This window comes from Peromyscus leucopus, chromosome 23 (genome assembly GCF_004664715.2).
Source record: "Peromyscus leucopus breed LL Stock chromosome 23, UCI_PerLeu_2.1, whole genome shotgun sequence".
Classification (NCBI taxonomy): Eukaryota; Metazoa; Chordata; class Mammalia; order Rodentia; family Cricetidae; genus Peromyscus; species Peromyscus leucopus.
In genome coordinates, this window is record NC_051082.1 from 36,170,484 (window position 1) to 36,188,699 (window position 18,216).

Here is an 18,216-nt window from a genome sequence, read left to right on the forward strand (position 1 = left end):
AGGGTTTGGCGAACACAGTCCGTTTAGGACTGAGTGTTCCAAAATCTCCCTCTGCACACTGTCCAGTTTGGGGTCTCTTTGTCAGCTCCCATCTACTACAAGAAGAAGCTTCTCTGATGACGGCTGAGCAAGACACTGATCTCTGGGTATTGCAGAATGTTGCTTGGAGACATTTTATTGTTGTATTCCTTTAGCATAACAATAGTATTCAGCTTTCCCACAGGCCCATGACCCGTCCAGTCTCAGGTTCCTGGCACTGTCAGGCGAGGGTACCACCTCATGGAGTGGGCCTCAAATCCAATCAGATAGAGGTTGGTTGCTCCACCATGTTGTGCCACCATTACATCAGCATGTCTTTCAGGAAGGCTAGTGCTGTGGGCCACGGGGCTTGTGGCGGGGCTCGTGGTTGCCCTTCTCCTGTGGTACCAGGCAGAGTGCCTTCCAGTACCGTGAACACTAGTCAGCAGGGGTGAACGTTCTAGCCAGGCACCAGCTCCAGTTCTCCGTGTTCAGTGAGTCACGTAGGTGTCGTCTTCAGCAACAGGGCCTTACTATCAGTTTGTGGAGAGCAACCAATAGCCTTGGCAGTAGCTGGGGTTGTTTGGGGGTTCCCATGGGGGTCCCTCTGTCCGACAATTCAAGTAGATGTAAATCATTCCTGACACTGGAGGGTTCACTTGGTGGTGAAAGATGTCTAGCTGGGGCACTGTCGTCCTGTTATTTTGTGACACCATTTAGATCTTCCTTCCACCTTCCCATTTAATCCTCCCACTCTGGTCTCCCCATAACTACGTCTTCTATTTCCTCTTCCTTGAAGATTGCCCCTCCCCCAGTCTCTTACTCTATACCTAACTTCTGTGGTTTTACAGATTGTAGTATATATGCTGAAGGCTTAAAAGCTAACATCTACACATAGAGAATACATACCATATCTGTCTTTTGGGATCTAGGTTATCTCATTGAGGATGGGTTTTTTTGTTTCTAGCTTTATCCATTTACTTGCAAATTTCATGATTTCACTTTTTTCTTTTCCTTTGAGACAGCTTTTTTCTGTGTAGCCCTGGCTGTTCTGGAATTTGCTCTCTAGTCCAGGCTGACCTCAAACTCACAGAGATCACCTGTCTTTGCCTCCCACATGCTGGGATTAAAGGCACCACCCCTACCTGGCATGATTTCACTTCTTTTAATGGCTGAATAATATTCCATCGTGTGAAGGTACCAGATTCTGATTATTCATTTGTTGATGGACATCTAGGCTCTAGCAGTCCTTTGGGTATATGCCCACCTGTGGTATAGCTGGTTCTTGAGGTACATTTATTACCAGTTTCCCAAGGAACTGCCACACTAATTTCCATAGTGGTTATACAAGTTTGCAGCTCACCAGCAACGAATGAGTGTTCCCCTTTCCCAGCACGAGCTGTCATTTGTTGTATTGATCTTGATTGTTCTGATAGGTGTGAGATGAAATATCAAAGTGATATTTTTAATTTGCATTTTTAATTTGCATTTCCCTGAAGGCTAAGTGTATTGAACATTTCTTTAAGTGTTTTTGAGCCAGTTGAGTTTTCTCTTTTGAGAATTCTTTTTTTTAAAAATATTTTATTTTATAGGCATTGGTGTTATTGCTGCATTTTATGTCTATATGAGGGTGTCAAATCACTTGGAGCTGGATTACAGACAGCTATGAGCTGCCATGTGGTTGCTGGGAATTGAACCCAGGTCCTCTGTAAGAGCAGCCAGTGCTCTTAACCACTGAGCTATCTCTCCAGCCCCCTCTTTTGAGAATTCTGTTAGTTCTGTATCCTATTTTAAATTGGGTCATTTGTTTTCTTGCTGTCCAGTTTTTAAAGTTCTTTATATATATTGGATATTAGCCCTTTGTTAGATGTGTACTTGGTAAAAATCTTTTCCCATTCTGTAGGCAGCTGCTTTGTCCGAATGATGGTGTCCTTTGCCTTACAGATGTTTTTCAGTTTCATGAGGTCCCATTTATTAATTGTTGATCTTAGTGCCTGTGTTCTGTTCAGAAAGTCTTTTCCTGTGCCCATGAGTTCAAGGCTATTCCCCATTTTCTTTTTCTCTCAGAGTCAGTGGATTTGACTTTATGTTGATGTTCTTGATCGTTTTGTAGTTTAGTTTTATGCCAGGTGATAAATATGGACCTATTTGCATTCTTCTTTGTAACATGAATCTATAAAGGTATTATTAATAAAAAACCTGGAGCCAGATATTGGGGTGAAGCTGAGAGATCAGAGCAATAGAACAAGCCAGTCACAAGTACTTACAGCTAGGAAATCCTCAGCCCAAGAGAGCTACTTCCTGTATCCTCACGCCTAAATACCTCTCTGTGCCCTGCCATGTTACTTCCTCTCTCCACCCAGCCACATCACTTCCTCTTTTTGCCCAGCTTTATCACTTCCTGTCTATCTGTACAGACCTCCAGATCTCTATGGTTAACTAGTGCTGGGATTAAAGGCGTGTGCCACCATGCCTCGATGAATCTCTGCCTCTCGGAATGCTAGGATTAAGGGCGTGTGCTACCACTGCCGGACCTCTACATTTAATATAGTGGCTGGCTTTGTCCTCTGATCCCCAGGCCAGCTTTATTTGTTAGAGCACGAATAGAGAATGTCACCGCACTTCATGCAACCATCACGTTCGACCAGCACTACTTGTTGATGATGCTATCTTTGTTTCAGTTTGTATTTTTGGTTTCTTTGTGGAAAATCAAGTGTCCATAGACATGTAGATTTATGTCTGGACCTTCAGTTAAATTCTATTGATCAACATGTCTGCTTTTGTGCCAATACAATGCTGTTTTTATTACTATAGCTCTGTAGTGCAATTTGAGGTCAGTGACGGTGATTCTTCTAACAGTTCTTTAAATAAATAAAGTCTTAAAAAATTTAAGACATCACTTAGAATATAGACACTCCACGCAAATGTCCGTGCATATGCATGTGGACATCATATTACAAAAGAATGCAAATGAGCATGTGGCATACACAGGTGAGCTGTGACTGAAGGCATTTGGAGGTTTGCATGTGCATGTATGTGCATGCCTGTGTGTGAGCCAGGTAGCGGAGCGGATAGATGGAGTGAGTGCCTTTTTTCTCCTGGTGTGTCCACGTTGAGGGGGAGAATACCCTGGAGATTCCATCAGGGCAATTTCTCAGGATATGGGTCTGCCCTCAGTATTGGATGTAAGTGTGGGGTCAAAGCGGTTTTCCCTCCTTGCCTCACATCCGTTTTGCTCTCTGTGGCGCCTCAGAGAGCGTGACCTTGGCTCCCGTGGCGCAATCAGTTAACATGTGTTACTTATATGAAAAGTAGAACTTGGATGGGGTGGGGTTGAACTATGGTGTGGGGCTGAGAGGGAAGGTGTTGTGGGGAGAGGAAACTCAGCCAGCCTTTGATACATTGAACAAAAAAAAAAATGAGTGACAACTATCCAGCTAGGTGAGAGGGAGGGTGGGGGCTTGACTGGGAGCTCCCGGCTAGTGAGAGATGCCGCCTTAAAAACAAGGTGCCATTGCCTGAGGATCAATAGCTGAGGTTGTCCTCTGCACACCCTCCTCCACCATACACAGAAGTCAGGGAGATGAAGTCAGGCACATTCTATCTGTCTGTTCCATCTGCCTGTCTTCCACCCAGACCCCCTGGCTTCCTCAAAAACCTCTCTTCTGTCCCCACATGTAGGGTCCCTTCTTGGCCATCCATGAAACTTCTGTTGCTCTAAAGACTCGATGTGGAAGCTGAAGACGCCTCTGAGCAGGAGATCCGGTGTGGATCCCTGAAAGGAGGTGAGGCCTCCTTCCTTCCCCTCCACCCTCAGATTTCCCCATCTGTCTTGATGCCTTCCGGTAGGTGGGGATGTGTGGACACTTGGAGGTCCAGGGCCCAAGGCTGTGGTAATCTACTTGAATCAACCAAGCAGAATGCAGGCATCAGCCTTCCAGGATAAGAACCGGAGGAAGCCAGACCACAGTGAAGGTCAGGACACTTGGGGTGGGAATAGGAAATGAAGAAGCTAGAGGTGGGACTGGTCAGGACAGAAGAACTCCTTCCTCCGAGGGGCTCACAACACCTGCACTGCTTAATTATAAAGCTGACTTTTGTCCTTCATGCCTGCTTTATTATAACCACCAACTCCCCAAATATCTGGATGGGTCTCAACATCTCCTCTCGCCAAATCATACACAGGTACTCACGATCCTAACTATGAGAATATAACCTTGCCCTTCAGAAACAAGGACCAGCTCAAACTCAGTGCATCAGCACCCAGGAAACAAGGTGAGTGGACACCTGCTTGCCCACCCCCACCCCAAACTTAAGGAGTATGTGGAGAGGGTGAGTGCTGGGGAGTGTGGTATTGGTGGCATGAAAGATGGTGATGCAGCTGTGGTTTTGGCTCAGTTGGTAGAGAGCTTGCCCAGTATGCACAAAGCCCTGGTTTCAATCCCCAGCTCTGTATAAACTGGGTGTGGGCACACACCTATTATGCCAGCATTTGGGAGGTCAAAGTAGAAGTTAAAGGTCATCCTAGGCTACATAGAGAGGTGGAGGCTAGCCTGGGATACGGGAAACCTTAGCTGACTAACTAGACTGTGGAACTGGGGAGGTGGATAACTCAGTGGTTAAAAGTAATGCTGCACAAGGATAAGGACCAGGTTCAGATTCCAGCACCCTCAGAGCAAACCAGGTGTCCTGTGCACTCCTGTCACCCCGGCACCGAGGGGTGGAGATAAGAGGGTCACTGGGGCCTCACTGAATAGACAGGACAGTCTCGGCCTCAAAGAGTGACAGAGGAGGATACCCTATGCTTCTCTCTCTGTCTCTGTCTCTCTGTCTCTTACACACACACACACACACACACACACACACACACACACACACACTACAGTGATGGTACTCCGGTGGGGGTAGCGTTGCCACTGAGATGATGGAGGTGGGGTTTCTGAAAACGCTTCTGGCAGTGCTATTGGCTCCGCGTTTGTCTTTGGGTGACAGAATTGGTTGAGAGGGATGTGAGGGTCAAAATGTAAGGAATACAAGTTGGTAGTACTGATGCTGACCGACTGGGGATGTCCCGGGTGGCCCTCAATACTGGTGGCAGGTGTTACAGACAGTACTGATGGTCTGGCTGGGGGAGGGGGCGGGGCTCCGCAGCTCACGTGTCCTGTGCTTCTGTCCCAGCCCAGCCCAAGCCGTCACTGGACACACCCCAGGTCCCCCCTTGGTTGCACAGAACCATCATGATCTTGTATGTCCTCCTCGCTCTCATCTTTTTGTCATGCATCATCCTCTCCGCTTTGGTCCTGGTCAAAAGTAAGTGATCTTGGGAGCTGGGATTCCGGGATTTCCACTGGTTCTTCTCCCTGCTCTCAACCCCGTTTCCAGGAAGGCTAAAGGGGGTCTGGGGACTTCAAAGCTCTCCTATCCTCTCCTAAACAGATTCGGAAATGTCCAGGGAGCTGTGGAGCCTGAGAGAGGAGCTTTCGAATGGTGAGTGGGAGGTGCAGAGGAGGCCCACCGTGGTGCTGGCGGGGACAGGAGCAGTGGCCATCTGAACATCTCAAACTCCACGCCCTTAGTCTCAAACACGGTGCTGAACTGCCAGGACCAGCAAAGAATCATTGGAAAGCGGTGCAGCAGGACATCCAGGAGGCCAAGACCAATATTGGTGTGGTCTTGAGCAAAGTGCAGACTGGAAACGACAAGCTGAAGACGGTGCCAGCAGGTACTCCTTGCAGGCCCACCCTCTTAGGTGAACGTGTTTGGACAAACAGGGTGCTGGTTACTCGGGAAGAGATGGGTGGGTCCTGCTCTCCGGACTTGGAAGGGGGCATAGATGTTTCCTCTGAGTTCAAGGAGAGGATGTTTAAACACTAGTGAGGCTATGGAGGTGGCCCAGTCAGTAAAGTACAACATGAGGACCTGAGTTTAGATTCCCAGGACTCACGTAGGAGCTGGGCTTGGTGGCACGGGTCCATAATTCTAGTGGTTGGGCAAGGGTGTGGTGGTAGAGATAGGCAGATATATGTGGCTTACTGGTCAACCAGTGTAGCCAAATGGGTGAAGCCCCAGGTTCAATGAGAGACCCTATTTCAAAAATAAGGTAGATAGTCCTAAAGGAAAACAGCTGGTGACATCAGCTTCTGACCTCTTTACATATTTGCATACACAAGTGCAAACACATATGAACACATACACATGCACACACTACACACACCCCGTTCCACTACTGTGACCCTCCAACACCCGAAGCTGCTTCACTCAAACTGGAAACTGCTAATGATGTCAGGGCTTTGCCTGCGGTCCCACCCCAGATGTGCCTGTCTCCTCTCCTCCCACCAGATATAACGGAAATCAAGAAAACCCTCGAGAGTCTAGAGAAGAAAACACCTGCTCGTAAGCCAGAGCCAGAGGTGGGCTGGGGTGGTGTTCCAGACCTAGTGCTGGTCTGCCTGACCTCACGTCTCTCCTCTCTGACAGAGCCCAGTAAATAAGAGAACATCACAGCCACACCTGGAAGGCCTCGGGATCGCACCTGCTAGTGAAGATGACTGGAGTGTGAGTCCGCCATTCATCCTCACAGAGAAAAGTACCCATCCGGAGGGATGGGTGTTGAAGAGTGTGCCCGTGGAAGTGAACATTTTGGGGCATATGGAGTTTCCATGCATCCAAGGAGAAGGTTAAGTTATGGTGGAAAGAGAACATGGAAGTCACTGCATGTGTTACTCTTTACGGGTGTGTGGCCAGACATATATGAGGATAGGCCTGTCCTGGAAGACAGCTGTTCCTGTGAATCCCCCAAAGGATGTCATTGTGAGTGTGGGTGTAGGTGACATGTGAGATGTGCCTCCCCATTAGCTTGAGCGTGCATGTGTGCATCTGGCTAGTGTGTGTGTGTGTGTGTGTGTGTGACTGCAGTGGTGGGTGATGTCCACTCTGGGGATGTACTGTGGTGCGGGTCATTCCTGGTGTTCCTGGCTGTGTCACCTTGTGTGTTTAGAGCATGTGCACAAGTGCACCCATTAATTTCTGCACTTGTATTTTATGATTCATGAAGATAAATGCCAAGAGAAAGGATGACTCTAGAGCTGTTATTGGGTTGTCTGTGGGACAGAACTTTGGGACCTGGAGGGGACACTGGATTTAGGGCTTGGATTTGGAGATGAGACAGAACACTCAGCACTGTAAGCCAGGCATGATGTAATTCCATCACTTGAGATGCTGAGGTAGGAGGATCATGGGTTCAAGGCCAGCTCTGGCTACAAAAGATGAGTTGGCGCAGAACTACACAGAGAAACCTTGTCTCAAACAAAACAAAAAAACAAAAACAAAAACAAAAAAAAAGATGAGTTGGGGTGTGTAGTGAGCTGGCCAGAATGTAAAAGGCGCTTGGCCAAGCCTTACCTGAGTTCCATCCTTGGGCCCCCACTAGTAGAGAAGAGAAGGACCTCCCCCCACCTCTGACCCGCACACGCATACCGTGGCATATGCACACACAAATACTAAAATAAAAATAAAATTTAAAAATACCCGAAGGTATCTATAGCCTACCACAGAGACACCTGCTCACCTGCAATGGATGATAGACTAGAGCTTATTGCTGCTCTATTCACAATAGCCAGGAAATGGAAACAGCATAGATGTCCATCAACTGATGGTTATGAAAATGTGGTGCACGTATACACGATGGGATTTATTCAGCACAAAAGAAAAATTAAATCTGCAGGAAAATGGATGGAACTGGAAATCATTGTGTTAAGTGAGATAAGCCAGACCGAGAAAGACAAAGACTGTATGTTACCTCGTGTATGTGGAGTCCAGCTCCACACCCGCGTCAGTGGAAGGATACTGGGGCGGTAGGATCCTAGTGGGATTGGGGCCAGGAAGATGGAGGAGCAGAGAATTGAGGGGAGAATCAACCCAAACTAGATATCTATGAAAAATGTCATAAAGTAAGCTAATTCAAAACAGCAAAATGCTCAGGGTAGATCTCAGCTAGGCAGCTGAGCCGGGTGGACACGCGCGCCCCCTTGCGGCTGTTCTCCCGCACAGCCTGGCTGTGCCTCTCCCCGCCCCTCCCCGTACATGAGCCCGCCTGGCACCCTTTTTACTACTCAAAGCGCTCGTGAACCACCCGGTGCAGTTTCGGTGAGACCCCAGCCCTGCCTGCACCGGCGTCGTCTTCCTCTGCATCTCAGCCGCGTCTCCCATTCTGTCTGCTTTGAATTGTTCTGGGGGTGACGGGGAGGTCTCGAGGCACCGGGCCTGGAGCAGCTCAGCTCAGTCTCCCACGCATTCTGCACAGTCCCCTTCCCGGCTGGCGTGCAGTACCGCCCAGTCCCAATCTCTGCAAACCCGGGTCCTGGTGCATGCGTAGTGGGGAAGGACTCTTCAACCCCATTCCACAAGAGTGTCCGCTGTTGCTTCACCCGGGGCTCCACTTCGCTTCGGAGATCTTTTCCTGGAACCTCCCGCTATCCAATTCCAGCTTCTTGGTCTGCTGTGGCTTCCTGCTGTGGTAGCGATAGTCTTCTCTAGGTGGAGGCGGCCCTTGTCTCCTCCCAAAAGGGTTAATGCAGTGGGGGCAGGTCAGGGTCCTGGCAAGGGGACCACCCGTGGGGAGGTGGCTTCACCTTCCAATGATGGTACTCGTTGGGCTAATTAGGTTCTGCCGAGTCTGTAAGCAACCCGCTCCCCCGGGACCCCCACCTTTTCTTTTCTTTTAGGGTGATGGCTATAGTCTGAGCATGTCTTTAATTTCCCCAACGGTCTGGCTTGGGCTTCCTTAGTCATTTTTCTAAAGCTCCAGTCCCTACCACGTGTGACCTCCATGACAGCTTATTGTCTCCGTTCTCCTCTGGGCACCTCGCCTGCCCTGAGACCTGCAGTTTGCCCTCCTGGGCTTTTCATTTTAAACTCATATACATTGCCCTCAAGACTCCGTTTGAGTCAGCTCTTCCCGCCTCAGTGTCTTGATTCTGACTTTTTTTCCTGGAGCTATGGGGACTTCATAGACTTGTATCCCAAATAGAATTAGGGGGTGACATAAATCTGTGTTCCCTGGGCTACGACCATTGAAAATTTGCCTGCAGAATAAATTATCTCTTATCTCTTTTGAAGTGAGAGTTTGCATTGATAGGGCAGAGGCAGGAGTATTGCTGCAAGTTCAAAACCATCCTGGGATAGATATAGCCAGACTAAAAAAATGTAATTATGGTTATGGGGGGGGTTATTAGATGGCGGTGGATGCAAAATGCTTGTCGATGAAGTGGAGAAATCTCTGCTATAGGTATCAGGTGTCATCTGAGGACAGCGTTTTAGTTCCTGGACCCTAGTATTCTGCCAGTTGATACATCCCAAAAGGTCAGACAAAGAGAACCCAACATAAATTGTACTTAGGTTCTGGACATGCAACATTCCAACCTCTCCACAATTACCGAATCTCTATCAGTGGATCAGCCTTGCAGAAGGTTCCATAAAAGGTGCAATTCCTTTGCTCACAGCCTCCGGTGTGTTGCGGGTACCCTCAGAGCTTTTGGGCTTGGGATAGTCTAACCAGCTTGTTCTGGGGACCCTAACTCTGTCTGAGTCCTAGATGCTGGGATTATAGGTGACCCCACACATGCCTGTCTGGCTTTTAGGTGAGTTCAGGGATTTGAGCTCTGTAGGTGGAATTTCTATGTGTCCCAGTACTTGCTCTCAAATAATTACATATATATATGTATTTTTTTTCTACCCTATGCCACATGGTGGTACCTTCTTTCAACATAGCACGCCCATCTTGCTTCTTTCTGTGTCCCTCTTGACTCCTCAGACTCCGCCCCTTTTCCTCCCAGCATGCTCTGTGTCTTGCTGTCCCGCCTATACCTCCTGCCTAGCTACTGGCCAGTCAGCTCTTTAATTAAACCAATCAGAAGGTGCCTTGGCAAAGACACATCTTCACAGTGTACAAAAAGATTATTCCATAACATTTCCCGCTTTTGGTCTAATTAAAAGAGAAGGTTTTAACTTTAACATAGTAAGACTATATACAACAAAGACAGTTATCAAGTAAGAATTACAACATCCAGTCCATTTTTATTTGGAAAAATTAGAGAAAATACTCTATTTATCTTATCTTTGTGAGTCCAAAGTTTTATACCTAATTTACTTTTTATCATAGCTAAGGAAAACTATAAGCTTAATTACTAAGTCTTTGTTAACTCCATCAAAGACCCCAGAAGGGTGTAATATTACCTGAGTAAACAGGAAGTACAGAGCAAACAACTTACAAAACTAAGAAATGACAGAAAGAGCTGGCTGCCTGGACAGTCACCTAAGGTTCCTATGCAATGTTGGGGCCATCCATCTTTGGACTACAGGCCTAGCATATCTGACAGACTTTTCTGTCAAGTAGGAATTTTGAAGGATTGTCCCACCTTTTCTTGGCAAAGTTCAACAGTTGCTTTCTTTTGTGTCCAATTTGGACAGCAGACTGTCAGCAGTTTAGGCAAGGGCAAGTTTCTTGCCCAGTGGCTAACTATTGCCACAAAGAAAGCAAACTCCATATGGAGTTTCTTCAGTGTCCATCATCTTCACTGAAGTAGATTGGTGCTGCCAGGAGCAGACATGTCTCATTGTCATAAAAAGCCTTATGTTATTAAAACATTTTAAACGCCATACTCTTTAGATCTATGAAGTGTTTGAAGACAACCTGTTTATCTAAAATATATTTGTTTGACCTTGAAAACATCTAACATGACTACAAGTTTGATTATTATTATAGATGATGAACTACTAACCTGTATTTCTTAATTATACATCATATTTTTAAATGAGCTGTATAAGCACAATACACCAAACAAGAGTAGAAACATACATATAGTATAAAAAATAACTTTAAATTTGTATCAATAAACCAAAATCCCCACCAATGTAAAATATTTTGAGATTAATAGTTGTTTTTTTGATTAAAGGAGATTCAATAATCTACCCTTTTTCCCCTATCATTCCTTATCATATTCCTTTTTCCCTTTAGATATTTTTTGAATTTAATTATTGTTTAGTCTTTTTTTTTTCAACTAAGACCAATAACAATTTGTAAACCCTCCCCCCACTTAGATGATAATAAATGTCCACAACCCATTTCTTGGGAATGTGGGCATTGTTTTCTAGACTATTTCCTGATGTTTAGGGGCATTGGAAACTTTGGGGAACCCTGAGTAAATTCAGGATAACGGTTAAGTCTTGACTGGAGTAGTTTGTGTGGCTGGACCATCTCAGCCAAGTAGCCTTGAAGCTATTTTGATGCAGAACTCTGAGGAAACTGCAACAGAGGCACTCTGAGGTGCTGGATCACCTGGGCCATTTGTTTTCATTGATGTAAGTTCCCCTTGCTCTGAAAATACATAAACTTTTAAAAGGTAACATACATATCTGTATTAGTACAACTATAGACTGTGTGTTGTACACGAATTAGCCAAAGATGATTTTTTTATTTTATGTTTGAGCAGGTAAAATATACATTACATGTTTTGTAGTTTTTTTTTTTTGGCTATTTCTTTATGTCTGTAGTAAGGATTTTCAGGGGTGTTCCTTGACCAAACCTGATCATCTTTAATCTGGAATAAATCCGCAGCCTCTCATTTCCTGTGGAAATAAAAGCATAACCTCTCTCCCAAAGCAACACATCTTTTGACTTCCATTTTGAAGTCAAGACATTTTAAAAAATATATACGTTGATTTAATCTAGTAGTTTTCATAATCCAATGTCTTAGCAGCTGTCCTTTATTAGCAATCAGAAAAATCTAAAGACAACACAATAACGTACAGAATCCAGATTCTCTGTGTATTTTCCATCTTTACATGGCTTATTATATTTTTTTACTTTATATCTTTTTAAGGACTTTATTATTTTTTAACTATTTTTTAATCTATGACTGTCTCTATCCTTTCTTTTTTCTCTCCCAAACCTAGATATATTTTTGAACACATTGTGACCCATTTAGAGTTGTTTTTTCCATCTGGATCTGTTTTTACTGAGCATCTGTATTTTTTTTTTTTTAAATAGGATTTATTTATTATGTATACAGTGTTCTGCCTGCATGTGTGCCTGCAGGCCAGAAGAGGGCGCCAGATCTCATTACAGATGGTTGTGAGCCACCATGTGGTTGCTGGGAATTGAACTCAGGACCTCTGGAAGAACAGCCAGTGCTCTTAACCACTGAGCCATCTCTCCAGCCCCACGTATTGTTTTGTGATCACATGAGACGAGTCTTAAACTGCTATGTCAGCAGACACTGGTGTAGCTTAGTTTAGTGCATGGTGGCTGGCTCTTCCCGCAGTCAGCTTCTGGGAGTTGAGTCTCAGTACTGCAGCCGGCATGAGAGATGCAACATTAGGAAGCTGAGTTTGGCTGCATTTTTGTGTGTTTAGAACCTTTTTAAAGCTTTCTCAGATTTTATGTGGATGTAGGTGCTGGGTGTTTGGGCACTGTTTGTAGATGGAATTTCTCTGTGTCCCAGCAGTCACTCCCAAATAACCATTCAGAGGCTTATTATTAATTATAAATACTTGGCTGATAGCTCAGGCTTGTTGCTAGCTAACTCTTACATTTTAAATTAACCCATTTTTTTTTTTATCTATCATCTGCCACATGGCTGTACCTTCTCTACATGGCACATTCATCTTGCTTCTTCTTTTTTCTTTCTTTCTTTCTTTTTCTTTTCTTTTCTTTTTTTTTCCCTCAAGACAGGGCTTCTCTGTGTAACTTTGCACCTTTCCTGGAACTCACTCTGTAGCCCAGGTGGGTCTCGAACTCACAGAGATCCGCCTGGCTCTGCCTCCCAAGTGCTGGGATTAAAGGCGTGCACCACCACCGCCCAGCTCATCTTGCTTCTTAATGAATTCCTCGAGACTCCCCAGACTCTGCCTTTCTTCTTCTCAGCATCCTTTGTGTCTTGCTGTCCTGCCTATACCTCCTGCCTAGCTACTGGCCAGACAGCTCTTTTATTAAACCAATCAGAAGGCACTTTGGCAAAGACTCATTGTACAAAAAGATTATTCCATAACATAACTCTGGTCCTCACACTTGCGAGTCAAGCTCTTTATCCACTGAGCCGTCTTTCCTTGTTTAAGCTCCAAGGTCTCCCAAGGAGAGGATGGATTGGGGGCAGATTGGTATTACATTTTCTCTTCTACAGTTTCAGATGGACTAAAGCCTGTTCACATGGATTGAAGAACTGTTCTCTCCACATGGGGCACTTTGTGTGTCTGCAGGTGATGTCTGACTGTTGTTCAGACTTCTCAGAGTCCCCTATGACTCTCCTATCTTCCTTGCCCTGAGCATCAGTATCTACTTCCTTAGAGTTCTGGTTCAGTTCTACGTACGCACGCACGCACGCACACATCACTCAGTCTAGCTCCAGGACTTCATTAGTTCCTCTCCTGTCACACATTTTGTTCTCTGGGCAACAGCCTCCAACCTGCCTACATCCTGATTGTCTTCCCTGATTGCAGGCTTTGGAGCTCCAGCCTGTGAGTGTGGCACCGAATGTTGCTCCTGGCAGTGGGATTTGCTTGTCTCTTCCCCCTGTGTGCATGTGAAATTGGCAGCAGCCCATTGCTGTGCCTGCCAATTGGTGCTTCCTGTGTGGGCAAGGGGACAAGCTATAGCGCTAGAGATATACTGGCGTATCATGATGGTGATAACGGTGATCAAGATGCACGGGGAGCTGAACATAGGCCCTGTGTGGCTTCTGTAGTGGAGGGGGAGATGGCTGCACAGGATCACAATTTGGCTTCCCTCTCTCCTCCTTCCCCCTTCTTTCTTTCCAACAGGGTTCATGTAGTTGAGGTAGCAGGCTGGTCCTGAGCTGGAGCCCACACTGGCCTTAAGCAATAGTCACCACTACAGATGAGAATGGATGCTGGCAGGACTAGGGATTCATAGCTCACAAGTCCATGTTCTCACCTCTGAGTGCAGTTGTGTATACCTATCACAGCCAGAGGCTTCCTGGGTGCTCACACACCTGTGAACACTAGAATATAAAAGTCCAGGGCAGGTATCTTCCATCCCTCATCTCTCCAGGCTTCGAATACAGCATGGCTTGGAGGTGCTCAGGAAATGTCTGAATGCGGGCCAGTGAGATGACTCAGAGGGCAAAGGTGTTTGCTTCCAAGGCTGGCACCCAGACGGTGGAAGGAGAAAGTCACGGTGTCCTCTGACTTCCACTGGTCGGCCTGGGCACTTGTATACCCACACATGCCTGTGCACACATACAAGCTCACACAGAGAGAAGAAATTAATATGTGTAATAAAAATTTAAAGGTCTATTAAGTGACTAGTGATGCTGTGATGGTTAATCTTGGTTGTTACCTTGACAGGGTCAAGAATTCTCTAGAAGACACACATCTACCAGTGCCTATGAGGTGCTCTCTAGAGGGGGTCACGCTTAGCTGCAAGCACTTTTACTCAGAGAGACATGTTGCTGCCCCTTCGCTACTTGGTTTTTGAAATGGGGTTTCTTTCTTTCTTTTTTTAAAAATTTTTTAATTTATTTTACATACCAAATACAGTTTCTCCTCTCTCCTCTCCTCCTATTCCTTCCCCCCACCTCCTTTCTACCTCCCCCTTTCCACTCCTCAGAAAGGGTAAGGCCTCCCATGGGAGTCAACAATGCATGGCGTATCAAGTTGAGGCAGGACTAAGCTCCTCCCCGCTGCATTGAGGCTGAGCAAGGTGTCCCTCCATAGGGAATGGGCTCCAAAAAGCCAGCTCATGGAATTTGCTTAGAACACGCTGATTAGGCTAGGCTGACTAGGAGGCCCAGGGTCTATCTCCCAGGTTTTAGATCCTAGCAAGAGAAACAGGCAACCACAGTTTACCCATGCCTCTGCCCATCAGAGCAGAGTCACTGGTGATCAGTTTATACTCTCGGGGATGTGAGGTCAGAAGTCAATTGTAACTCAATGGCTGGCTTCGAATCTCCATTACATTGATCTTTTCTAGAGACACAGAATGTGGCCTCACTCAGAATAGAGGACCATTCCAAAGAAAATTCAATTTAGCCGGAAAACTCAAATCAAAATGTACAGTTCTCACTGCAGCAGTTAGGCAGTCAATCAACCTTTCTCCTCCTTCTCCTTTTTCCTCCCCCTCTCTCTCCCTCCCTTTCCTCTTTTTCTTTCTTTCTCTCTTCCCTCCCTCCCTCCCTCTGTGACCTTCAGACAGGGTCTCATGTATCCCAGACTGGCCTTGAACTCAACATGTAGTCGAGGACAACCTTGAATTTCTGATTCTCTTACCTCTGTCTCCTACGTGCTGACATTACAGATGTCCAGCACCACGCCCAGTTTACGTGCTGTTGAGGATCAAACCCAGGGCTTTGCACATGGGAGGCAGGCAATCTTATCAATGGAACCCCAGGGTCCACTTTTCTCTCTCACTCTTTTCCTCTCATTGGTTCTTTTGAGACAGGGTCTTACTCTGTAACCTTGGCTGGCTTTGAAGCCATTCTGCTTCAGGCTCCCAAACGCTGAGGTCACAGTCATGAGTCTCTGTGCCAGGTTTCTTTTTCTTTTTTTTTGGGGGGGGCGGGGAGGGTGTTTTGTTTTGTTTGTGACAGGGTCTCACTATGTGGCTTTGGCTGCTGTGGAGCTTGCTGGCCTCAAACTCAGTGAGATGCACCTGCCGCTGCCTGCTGAGTGTGTGCGATTAAAGGCGTGCAGCACCTGGCCCAGCTGAAAAGAGGAAACCATAACATTCACGCTGTCCAGCAGCAGATGTTATATCCTCCAAGTGTGAGCTGTGTCTACCTGAAAATACACACTGTTTTATCAACCGTTGGTTGATTCTTTGGGAACTTCGCATCATGCACCCCAATCCCATTCATCTTCCAGTCCCTCCATGTCTGCCTCCCACCCTTGTAGCATCCTCCCTCAAAAGAAAAAACAAAACAAAACAAAACACTTTGCTCCTCCGTCTTTCCCACCTCTCCATCACATATTCATTTGTCATAGTGGCCTTGGAAGATGCTACGGATCATGCTCTGGACCCTTTGCCCAAATAGCTTTGCTTGCAAATGTTCATTCTAATGAGTTGTTGGCCTGGCTCGAGGCCTTTGGCTTCTGGTATACCATCAATATTGGACCCGTACCGAAACTCCTCTTGGGTATTCTACTTGCCCAGAGTCATGGAGATCCTGTAGATATGGTTCTGCAGGACCAGTCCCTTGATGCACTCTGGCAGTTCATAGATGGGGTGGATGTTGGGGTGAGCTAACTCGAAGCCTTGGATGTGGGCCTGGGTGGTAGTTGAGTTGGTCAGTCTGGACCTCCACTGAGATTGCCCCTCCTCCCAGGCAAGGGTCAGGGCCAGCTCTCCCGCTGGAATAGTGAGGGGTGGGGTCAGCTCTCCCATGCTCATGCCACTGGGGCCAGTTCTGAAGGGATGGGAGGGATGATAGCTCTCCTGCTGAGACAACTGGTAAGGGGTGGGAACAACTCTCTGGTTCCTAGGTCACCTTGGACAGCTCTCCCATGGCCCTCAGTGGTAACATGGGCTGCAGTAGGACCACAGATCCAGACATGGCCCTCCACCACAGCTGGGACCCAGATGTCATCATGTCCTTGGGTGGCAGTGTAGGTCACTAAGATTAGTATGGCCCTAGGGGTAGCATGGCCCTCTGATATCAACATGGCCTCTGTTGGTGGCCCAGACCCTGAGCACTCCCACAGCCTTCAGTGGTAATGTGGGCCACAGACATTATCACAGACCCCACCTGTAAATGGACATTTCCTATCCCAACCCCAGTCCCAAATAACCGACTCAAAGATTGAATATGAATTATAAATGATCGGCCAATAGCTCAGGCTCATTACTAGCTAATTCTTACACTTAAATTAACCTATATTTCTATTTATGCTTTGCCATTTGGCTCATGGCTTTTTACTTCATTTTTTACCCTTCCTGCTTGCTCAGTGGCTGGCCGAATCTCTCTTCACTCCAGCCTCCTCCTCCTTCTTCTTTTTTTATTTTTTTTCCGAAACAGGGTTTCTCTGTGTAGCTTTGTGCTTTTCCTGGATCTTGCTCTGTAGACCAGGCTGGCCTTGAACTCACAGAGATCCGCCTGGCTGTGCCTCCTGAGTGCTGGGATTAAAGGCATGTACCACTACCACCCAGCCACTCCAGCTTCCTTCTTCCCATCATTCTCAGTTTTGCTTTCCCACCTAACTTCCTGCCCAGCTACTGGCCTGTCAGCTCTTTATTAACCAATGAGAGTAATACACATTCATAGTGTAGAACAGGATTATTCCACAGCACCCACCTGCAGTACGGTCACGGACCCAGACATGGCCCTCAGTAGCAGCACAAGTCTGGATATCACATGGTCACAGGTGGCAGCTCGTTCCTCACCACCATTGCGATTGAATTTCGATTTTCTCCACAGTTCATAAACCACTCCACTCCTCCTTCTCTCCCATTTCTCCACCACATACCTGTTCATCACAGTGGTGCCCGTCTGCCCAGGCTGAGGGCGCCCGGCACGCCTGTGGCTGTCTTCTGTCCACTGTCTTCTGTCCACCCTGACCCAGGCAGGCCTGTGGCTGTCTTCTGTCCACTGTCTTCTTGTCCACTGCCTGACCACAGGCAGGCCTGTGGCTGTCTTCTGACCGCCTTGGCCACTCTTGATTTTTAATACTAGGAAAAAATGGCAGCAACAAAGACAAGAGGAAACAGAAATGGAAAAGGAGGGGAAGGAAAACAAAGAATGTGATCTCAGTATCTATTATAGTGTTTATTTATAGGGAGAGTCTCGGTAGTGTTGCTTAGGCTGGATTCAAGCAATTCTCTGCTCAGAGTATTTGGGATTATAGGTATATACTATCATGCCCAGTTTCTTTTTTCTTTTCTTTCTTTTTTTCTTTCTTTTTTTTTTTTGTTTGTTTGTTTTGTGTTTGAGACAGGGTTTCTCTGTGTAGCCCTGATTGTCCTGGAATTTGCTCTGTAGATTAGACTGGCCTCAAACTCACAGAGATCCGCTTGCCTCTGCCTCCCAAGTGTTGGGATTAAAGGTGTGCACCACTATTGCCCAGCTCATGCCCAGTTCCTTTAATGATTTTAAAATAGCATCTATGTGATGAAATGATAATATTTTGTGTCTTAGTGTTTCTATTGCTGTAATAAAATACTACAACCAAAAGCAACTTGGGGAGGAAAGG

At 46.4% G+C, this 18,216-nt stretch overlaps 1 protein-coding gene across 1 annotated transcript; it reads left to right on the forward strand.

Moving 5' to 3' along the window:
• Positions 1–3,872: 3,872 nt before the first annotated feature.
• Mcemp1 (mast cell expressed membrane protein 1) lies at positions 3,873–7,100 on the forward strand. The gene is given in 7 exon segments (XM_028857366.2): positions 3,873–3,993; positions 4,204–4,293; positions 5,197–5,328; positions 5,455–5,505; positions 5,595–5,618; positions 5,621–5,740; positions 6,358–7,100. Coding segments are annotated over 7 exon segments (624 nt in total). The 5' UTR covers positions 3,873–3,938; the 3' UTR covers positions 6,510–7,100.
• The last annotated feature ends 11,116 nt before the right edge of the window (positions 7,101–18,216 follow it).